Source organism: Penaeus japonicus, unplaced genomic scaffold, assembly GCF_977035675.1.
Source record: "Penaeus japonicus unplaced genomic scaffold, GWHDUDI00000001_assembly GWHDUDI00000034, whole genome shotgun sequence".
In the NCBI taxonomy this organism is placed as follows: Eukaryota; Metazoa; Arthropoda; class Malacostraca; order Decapoda; family Penaeidae; genus Penaeus; species Penaeus japonicus.
This window is the reverse complement of record NW_028234436.1, coordinates 1,937,942-1,947,941: the sequence shown is the minus strand read 5'-3', so window position 1 is coordinate 1,947,941 and position 10,000 is coordinate 1,937,942. Positions and strand designations below refer to the sequence as shown.

At 48.5% G+C, this 10,000-nt stretch overlaps 1 protein-coding gene across 1 annotated transcript in view; it reads right to left on the bottom strand.

The window, feature by feature from the left end:
- The window catches only part of LOC122257028 (limbic system-associated membrane protein), a 53,031-nt gene that overhangs the window by 5,411 nt on the left and 37,620 nt on the right, over positions 1-10,000 (bottom strand). Inside the window, exon 3 of the mRNA XM_086530708.1 lies at positions 8,105-8,304. Coding sequence (XP_086386834.1) covers positions 8,105-8,304 — 200 coding nt within the window. The remainder of the gene's footprint in view (positions 1-8,104; positions 8,305-10,000) is intronic.

Genomic DNA, 10,000 nt, shown 5'->3' with positions numbered 1-10,000 from the left:
GGAGAGAGAGAGAGAGGTAGATAGATATATATATAGAGAGAGAGCGTAATTAGAGGAAGAGAGACAGGAGAGAGAGAGAGAGAGGTAGATAGATAGAGAGAGAGAGCGTAATTAGAGGAAGAGAGACAGGAGAGAGAGAGAGAGAGAGAGGTAGATAGATAGAGAGAGAGAGCATATTCGAGGAGAGAGGACAGGAGAGAAGAAGAGAGAGAGAGAGAGAGCGTAATTAGAGGAAGAGAGACAGGAGAGAGAGAGAGAGAGGGAGATAGATAGAGAGAGAGAGCGTAATTAGGGGAAGAGAGACAGGAGAGAGAGAGAGAGGGGTAGATAGATAGAGAGAGAGAGCATAATTAGAGGAAGAGAGACAGGAGAGAGAGAGCGTAATTAGAGGAAGAGAGACAGGAGAGAGATAGAGAGAGGTAGATAGATAGAGAGGAGCATAATTAAGGGACGCGAGACAGGGAGAGAGCGAGAGAGGAAGGTTAGACTAGATAGAGAGAGAGAGCGTAATTAGAGGCAGAGAGACAGGAGAGATCGAGAGAGAGAGATGTAGATAGCTAGAGAGAGAGAGCATAATTGGGAAGAGAGACAGAAGAGAGAGAGAGAGATTGGTTATATAGGATATATATATTAGAGAGGAGCATAATTAGAGGAAGAGCGACAGGAGAGAGAGAGAGAGGAAGGTAGATAGATAGAGAGGGGAGAGAGCAGGCTAATTAGGGGAAGAGCGCCAGGAGAGAGAGAGAGGAGAGAGGCAAGATAGAGAGAGAGGAGAGAGCGTAATATTAGAGGAAGAGAGACAGGAGAGAGCGAGCGAGAGAGAGTAGGTTAAGATAGATAGAGACAGAGAGCGTTAATTAGAGAAGAGAGACAGGAGATAGAGAGAGAGAGAGGTAGATTAGATAGCGAGAGAGAAGCCGTAATCAGAGGAGAAGACAGGAGAGAGAGAGAGATGAAGAGAGAGGTAGTAGATAGAGAGAGAGAGCGTAATTAGAGGAAGGTACAGGAGAGAGAGAGAGGGAGAGATGGGAGAGGTAGATAGTTGAGAGAGAGAGCATCATTAGAGGAAGAGCGATCAGAAGAAGAGAGAGAGAAGAGAGGTAGATAGATAGAGAGAGAGAGGCGTAATTAGAGAAGAGAGTCAGAAGAGAGATAGACGAGGAGAAGCGCGTAATTAGAGGAAGAGAGACAGGAGAGAGAGAGAGAGAGAGAGCGTAATTAGAGGAAGAGAGACAGGAGAGAGAGAGAGAGAGAGAGCGTAATTAGAGGAAGAGAGACAGGAGAGAGAGAGAGAGAGGTAGATAGATAGAGAGAGAGAGCGTAATTAGAGGAAGAGAGACAGGAGAGAGAGAGAGAGAGAGAGCGTAATTAGAGGAAGAGAGACAGGAGAGAGAGAGAGAGAGAGAGAGCGTAATTAGAGGAAGAGAGACAGGAGAGAGAGCGAGGAGGTGATAGTTAGAGAGAGAGCGTAATTAGAGGAAGAGAGACAGGAGAGAGAGAGAGAGAGGTAGATAGATAGAGAGAGAGAGCGTAATTAGAGGAAGAGAGACAGGAGAGAGAGAGAGAGAGAGAGGTAGATAGATAGAGAGAGAGAGCGTAATTAGAGGAAGAGAGACAGGAGAGAGAGAGAGAGAGGTAGATAGATAGATAGAGAGAGCATAATTAGAGGAAGAGTGACAGGAAAGAGAGAGAGGTAGATAGATAGAGAGAGAGCGTAATTAGAGGAAGAGAGACAGGAGAGAGAGAGAGAGAGGTAGATAGATAGAGAGAGAGAGCGTAATTAGGGGAAGAGAGACAGGAGAGAGAGAGAGAGAGAAAGCGTAATTAGAGGAAGAGAGACAGGAGAGTGAGAGAGAGAGGCAGATAGATAGAGAGAGAGCGCGTAATTAGAGGAAGAGACACAGGAGAGAGAGAGAGAGCGTAATTAAAGGAAGAGAGACAGGAGAGAGAGAGAGAGAGGGAGATAGATAGAGAGAGAGAAGAGAGCGATTTTAATTGAGGAAGAGAGAAGGAGATGAGTGTGGAGAGGAGAGAGGTAGAAAGAGAGAGAGAGAGAGCGTAATTAGAGGAAGAGAGACAGGAGAGAGAGAGAGAGAGGTAGATAGATAGAGAGAGAGAGCATAATTAGAGGAAGAGAGACAGGAGAGAGAGAGAGAGAGAGAGGCGTAATTAAGTGGAAAGAGTGACAGAAGAGAGAGAGAGTGAGAGAGAGCGTATGTAGGAGAAGTGAGACTGGAGAGAGAGAGGAGAAGAGAAGCGTTATTTAGAGGGAAGAGAGACAGGAGAGAGAGAGAGAGAGGTAGATAGATAGATAGAGAGAGCATAATTAGAGGAAGAGTGACAGGAAAGAGAGAGAGGTAGATAGATAGAGAGAGAGCGTAATTAGAGGAAGAGAGACAGGAGAGAGAGAGAGAGAGGTAGATAGATAGAGAGAGAGAGCATAATTAGAGGAAGAGAGACAGGAGAGAGAGAGAGAGAGAGAGGTAGATAGATAGAGAGAGAGAGCATAATTAGAGGAAGAGAGACAGGAGAGAGAGAGAGAGAGGTAGATAGATAGAGAGAGAGAGCATAATTAGAGGAAGAGAGACAGGAGAGAGAGAGAGAGAGGTAGATAGATAGAGAGAGAGAGCGTAATTAGAGGAAGAGAGACAGGAGAGAGAGAGAGAGAGGTAGATAGATAGAGAGAGAGAGCATAATTAGAGGAAGAGAGACAGGAGAGAGAGAGAGAGAGAGAGCGTAATTAGAGGAAGAGAGACAGGAGAGAGAGAGAGAGAGGTAGATAGATAGAGAGAGAGAGCATAATTAGAGGAAGAGTGACAGGAAAGAGAGAGAGGTAGATAGATAGAGAGAGAGCGTATTGGGAAGAGAGACCGGAGAGAGAGAGAGAGAGGTAGATAGATAGAGAGATGAGTAGCATAATTAGAGGAAGAGAGACAGGGAGGAGAGCGAGAGAGAGAGGCGTAATTAGAGGGGAACGAGAGACAGGAGAGAGAGAGCATAATTAGAGGAAGAGAGACAGGAGAGAGAGAGAGAGAGAGGAAGAGAGACAGGAGAGAGAGAGCGTAATTAGAGGAAGAGAGACAGGAGAGAGAGAGAGAGAGGTAGATAGATAGAGAGAGAGAGCATAATTAGAGGAAGAGAGACAGGAGAGAGAGAGAGAGAGAGCATAATTAGAGGAAGAGAGACAGGAGAGAGAGAGCATAATTAGAGGAAGAGAGACAGGAGAGAGAGAGAGAGAGAGGAAGAGAGACAGGAGAGAGAGAGCGTAATTAGAGGAAGAGAGACAGGAGAGAGAGAGAGAGAGGTAGATAGATAGAGAGAGAGAGCGTAATTAGAGGAAGAGAGACAGGAGAGAGAGAGAGAGAGGTAGATAGATAGAGAGAGAGAGCATAATTAGAGGAAGAGAGACAGGAGAGAGAGAGAGAGAGCGCGCGTAATTAGAGGAAGAGAGACAGGAGAGAGAGAGAGAGAGGTAGATAGATAGAGAGAGAGAGCGTAATTAGAGGAAGAGAGACAGGAGAGAGAGAGAGAGAGAGGTAGATAGATAGAGAGAGAGAGCATAATTAGAGGAAGAGAGACAGGAGAGAGAGAGAGAGAGAGCATAATTAGAGGAAGAGAGACAGGAGAGAGAGAGAGAGAGAGCATAATTAGAGGAAGAGAGACAGGAGAGAGAGAGCATAATTAGAGGAAGAGAGACAGGAGAGAGAGAGCGTAATTAGAGGAAGAGAGACAGGAGAGAGAGAGCGTAATTAGAGGAAGAGAGACAGGAGAGAGAGAGCATAATTAGAGGAAGAGAGACAGGAGAGAGAGAGCGTAATTAGAGGAAGAGAGACAGGAGAGAGAGAGAGAGAGGTAGATAGATAGAGAGAGAGAGCGTAATTAGAGGAAGAGAGACAGGAGAGAGAGAGAGAGAGGTAGATAGATAGAGAGAGAGAGCGTAATTAGAGGAAGAGAGACAGGAGAGAGAGAGAGAGGTAGATAGATAGATAGAGAGAGAGAGCGTATTTGAGAAGAGAGACAGGAGAGCGAGAGGAGAGAGGTAGCTGATAGAGGAGAGAGCATAATTAGTGGATGGAAGACAGGTGAGGAGAGAGAGGGAGTGCGTAGCTAGAGGAAGAGAGACAGGAGAGAGAGAGAGAGAGAGGTAGATAGATAGAGAGAGAGAGCGTAATTAGAGGAAGAGAGACAGGAGAGAGAGAGAGAGAGAGGTAGATAGATAGAGAGAGAGAGCGTAATTAGAGGAAGAGAGACAGGAGAGAGAGAGAGAGAGAGAGGTAGATAGATAGAGAGAGAGAGCATAATTAGAGGAAGAGAGACAGGAGAGAGAGAGAGAGAGGTAGATAGATAGAGAGAGAGAGCGTAATTAGAGGAAGAGAGACAGGAGAGAGAGAGAGAGAGGTAATAGAATGGCGAGAGAGCATAATTAGAGGAAGAGGACAGGAGAGGAGAGAGGAGGTAGATTGATAGAGAGAGAGAAGCGTAAATTAGAGAGAGTGACAGGAGTGAGAGAGAGAGTAGGTAGATAGTAGAGAGAGATTGAGTTATTAGAGGAAGAGGAGACAGAGAGGAGAGCGAGAGTGGATAGATTGAGAGTAGCTAATTAGAGGAAGAGGAGACGCAGGAGAGAGTGAAGAGAGGTAGATAGATAGAGTGAGAGAGTAGAGCGTAATTAGAGGAGAGAAGACAGGAGAGAGAAGAGAGAGAGGTGATAGATAGATGTGGAGAGAGCATAATTAGAGGAAGAGTGTCAGGAGTGAGAGAGTGAGAGGTAGAATAGATAGAGAGAGAGAGCGTTTATTAGAGAGAGAGACAGGAGTGCAGAGATAGAGAGGTTGAGAGTTAGAGAGACGAGAGCATAATGAGTGGATAGTAGAGACTGGAGAGAGAGAGATAAATTTAGTGGAGAGAGTCAGGTAGAGATGGAGAGAGAGTGAGGTAGGGTAGATAGAGAGAGAGAGCGGATTTTAAGGAAGAGTGTCAGGAGGAGAGAGAGAGAGGGTAGATAGATAGAGAGTGTGGAGTTGAATGAGAGGATGAGAGACTGGAGAGAGTGAGAGAGAGTGAGGGAGAGAGATAGAGAGTGAGTGCTTAAAGTTGAGGAAGTGAGGACAGGTGAGAGAGTGAGGGAGAGAGAGTATTTAGAGGAAGAGCGACAGGGAGAGAGAGAGAGAGAGGTAGATAGAATAGAGAGAGAGAGCGTTTTAGAGGAAGAGTGTCAGGAGAGAGAGAGAGAGAGGTAGATAGCTAGGAGAGAGAGAGCGTAATTTGAGGATGAGTGACAGGAGAGAGAAAGAGAGAGAAGGGTGGATAGAGAGAGAGAGCGTAATTAGAGGAAGAGAGACAGGAGAGGAGAGAGGAGAGAGGTAGATAAGATAGAGAGAGAGAGCGTAATTAGGGAAGGTGAGAAGGAGAGAGAGAGAGAGAGGTAGATAGATAGAGAGAGAGAGCGTAATTAGAGGAAGAGAGACAGGAGAGAGAGAGAGAGAGAGAGGTAGATAGATAGAGAGAGAGAGCATAATTAGAGGAAGAGTGACAGGAGAGAGAGAGAGAGCGCGCGTAATTAGAGGAAGAGAGACAGAAGAGAGAGAGAGAGAGAGAGCGTAATTAGAGGAAGAGAGACAGAAGAGAGAGAGAGAGAGAGAGCGTAATTAGAGGAAGAGAGACAGGAGAGAGAGAGAGAGAGAGAGCGTAATTAGAGGAAGAGAGACAGGAGAGAGAGAGAGAGAGAGGTAGATAGATAGATAGAGAGAGCATAATTAGAGGAAGAGTGACAGGAAAGAGAGAGAGGTATATAGATAGAGAGAGAGCGTAATTAGAGGAAGAGAGACAGGAGAGAGAGAGAGAGAGGTAGATAGATAGAGAGAGAGAGCATAATTAGAGGAAGAGAGACAGGAGAGAGAGAGAGAGAGGTAGATAGATAGAGAGAGAGAGCGTAATTAGAGGAAGAGAGACAGGAGAGAGAGAGAGAGGTAGATAGATAGACAGAGAGAGAGAGAGAGCGTAATAAGAGGAAGAGTGACAGGAGGGGGAGGAAGGGGGAAGGAGAATATCATGGTATCAACAAAAGGGTCGAATCATGATGATAAGATAAATTACAAAGATGGAAAAGGTAAAATGATACAGCTACTAATGATAATGATAACAATAAAAACAATAATAATTACTATCGTTATCCTTATCATCATAACCAGCATCACAAAAGCTATCATTCTCTTTCTATCAAAGTCACTATCACCCTCCATCCACTCATCACTTTTCCTCCTCCTTTCCCTCACCTACCCCCCCCCCCCACTCTCCATTCACTCACCTTTTCCTCCTCCTTACCCTCCCCCCCCCCCTCCATCCACTTCTCACTCCCCTTTTCCTCCTCCTTTCTCTCATACCCCCCCCCCCCGCCTTCCATCCACTCATCACTCACCTTTTCCTCCTCCTTTCTCTCATCCCCCCCCCCCCCGCCTTCCATCCACTCATCACTCACCTTTTCCTCCTCCTTACCCTCATCCCCCCCTCCGCCCCCCTTCCATCCACTCATCACTCACCTTTTCCTCCTTCTTTCCCTCCTCCCCCCCCCCCCCGCCTCCATCCATATCATCACTTAATCCTCTCCCTTTCCCCTCCCTCCCCCCCCCCCCCGCCTCCATCCACTCATACTACCTTTTCCTCCTCCTTTCTTCACCCCCCCCCGCTCTCCATCCATCATCTGTCTCACCTTATCCTCATCTTTCTCTCATAACCCCCCCCCCCCGCCCTCTCATCCACTCCATCAAATCACCTTTTCCACTTCCTTTTCTCTCACCCCCCCCGTCTTCCATCCAGATCACTCACTTTTTTCCACCTCCTTTCTTTCTCCCCCTCCCCGCCTCATCCATCATCACTACTTTTTCCTCTCTTTCTCTACCTCTCCGCCTCCCTATCCAACGCCTTCCATGAATATCATCCTTTTCAACTGCCTTTCTCTAACCTCCCCGCCCTCCATCCACTATCACTACTTTTCCACTTCTTCTCTCGCCACCCGCCCTTTTCACTCTTGCACTCCCTTTTCACCCTCTTTTCTCTCTCCGCTCATCATCATTTACACCTTTTTTCACTTTTTTCACCCCCTTCCGACATCCTTTGATCTTCTTTCATCACTTTTCCATCCTTTTACCCCCCCCCACCGCTTCTCTCCAATATATACTTTTCACTCCTTTTTCACCCCCCCCCCCCTCCGCTTCTCCATCCGCATTCACTACGCTTTTCCCAATCCTTTTTCAACCCACACCCTGCTCTCCATCCACTCATCAATCCTATTTCCACTCTTTTTTTTTCTCTCTACCCCCCCCCCAGGCGCCCTTTGTCCATTCCCACTTCATCTTTCCACTTCTTTTTCTCCTACCCCCCCCCCCCCCCCATCCCCCCCCCCCCGTTATAATCCCCACTCACTTTACCTCTTTTTTCCCACCCCCCCCCCCCCCCCTCTCTCATCATCCACTTCTCACACCCTTTCTCTCACCTCCTTTCTCCTCATCCCCCCCGTCCCCCCCCAGCCCTCTACCCTTACATCACATCCTCCACCAAATTACTTATAACCTTTTCTCCTCCTTTCTCTCCCCCCCCCCCCCCGCCCTCCATCCACTCATCACTCACCTTTTCCACCTCCTTTCTCTCACCCCCCTCCCCCGCCCTCCATCCACTCATCACTCACCTTTTCCTCCTCCTTTCTCTCACCCACCCCCCCCTGCTCTCCATCCACTCATCACTCACCTTTTCCACCTCCTTTCTCTCCCCCCCCTCCCCCGCCCTCCATCCACTCATCACTCACCTTTTCCACCTCCTTTCTCTCACCCCCCTCCCCCCCCCCCCCCCCGCACTCTCATCACCTTTCCCTCCCCCTTTTCCTCCCCTCATACGCCCCACCCCCCCCCCTCTCGCCTCCAACCAATCCCTCAAATCCCCTTGTCCCCTCCCCCCCCCCCCCCCCCCCCCGCCCTCCATCCACTCCCCAATCCCCTCTCCCTCCCCCTTTTCCTCCCCCTTTCCCCTCCCCTTCCCGCCTCCCCCTCCCCTTTCCCCTCCCCTCCCCTCCCCCCTCCCTCCCCCCTCCCCAAGCAGCGGCGTGCCCTACCGCCTTGTCCCCGAGGTTCTTGATCTTGCAGGGCAGGTAGGCGCTCGACCCCAGCTGGGCTTTGATCTGCGTGGGCGACGTCGGGTCGAAGTGGGGGGGCAGCTCCTCGCCCCCTCCCCCCCCTCCGCCCATGCTGCTCCGCCGCCCGCCCTCCTTCCGCCGGTGCCGCCCCAGGTTGCGCCGCCCGAAGCGATCCAGCCCTGCGACGGAGAATAAGGGATTCGTTAGGATTGGGTGGGTGGGGGGGTGTTACGTGGTGGGCAGCGTGAGGACTGGGTGGGTGGGACGGGGTGGGCAGCGTGAGGACTGGGTGGGTGGGTGGGATGTGGTGGGCAGCGTGTGGACTGGGTGGGTGGGTGGGTGGGTGTTACGTGGTGGGCAGCATGAGGACTGGGTGGGTGGGGGGGTGTTTAACGTGGTGGGCACGTGAGACTTGGTGGGTGGGACGGGTGTGTGGGGCAGCGTGAGGACTGGGTGGGTGGGATGTGGTGGGCAGCGTGTGGACTGGGTGGGTGGGTGGGTGGGTGTTACGTGGTGGGCAGCATGAGGACTGGGTGGGTGGGTGGGACGGGGTGGGCAGCGTGAGGACTGGGTGGGTGGGTTGATGATTGGGTTGCGATTGGTTGATTAATTTAGCTGGGATTTGCTGATTGGTTGAGCTGGGATTACTTGAGTGATTGGGTTAGGATTAGTTGAGGTGTTGCACTGAGATTGATCCCTTGCTTTGCCTGTGATTGGTTGATTGGCCAGTTTGGGTTGGGGTTGGTGATTGGGTTGAGGTTGATTAACGGCCTCGGAGGGGATTGGTTGGTTGACTGGGTTACGGGTGGGTTGATTTCAGAGGGATCGGCTGGGATGGGACTGAAGATGGAATGGATAGCAATTGATGATGATGATGATGATGATGACGAGTATAATGATAACGGTATTGATGATAATAATAAGGGTAAAATATCAATATAAATCTTAGAAATAATATCAATAAGAATACTACCCATAAGAGTAAAGATAATATAAATATCATTAATAGCAATAACGACATATCAAATAAACAAAAGTAAAAAACCGCTCAACAATAAAGTAAACATTAAAAAAAAAAAAAACAACAGCGCCGAACAAAACAGCAAAGGCAACAGCAACAAAACAGCAGAAAACAGCAAAGGGACACAGAACACAACAGCAACGACAACAAAACAGCATAGGCAACAGCAACAAAACAGCCAGAAAACAGCAAAGGACACAGCAACAAAACAGCAAAGGAAACAACAACAAAACAGCAACGACAACAGCAACAAAACAGCAACGACAGCAGCAACAAAACAGCAACGACAAAAACAACAAAACAGCAACGACAGCAGAACAAAACAGCAAAGGCAACAGCAACAAAACAACAACGACAACAGAAACAAAATAGCAAAAACAACAGCAACGACAACAGAAACAAAACAGCAACGACAGCAGCAACAAAACAGCAACGACAGCAGCAACAAAACAACAACGACAGCAGCAACAACAAAACAGCAAAGGCAACAGCAACAAAACAACAACGACAACAGAAACAAAATAGCAAAAACAACAGCAACGACAACAGAAACAAAACAGCAACGACAGCAGCAACAAAACAGCAACGACAACAGAAACAAAACAGCAACGACAACAGCAAAGGCAATAGCAACAAAACAACAACGACAGCAGGCTCAAAACAGCAATGACAGCAGCAACAAAACAGCAACGACAACAGAAACAAAACAGCAATGACAGGAGCAACAAAACAGCAACGACAACAGCAAATGCAACAGCAACAAAATAGCAACGACAACAGGCGCGGCGACACAATCGTCCCGTCACGGCAGGAGCCTTAACAAACAGCTCCCTTGATGGCGATGCTGATGGTGA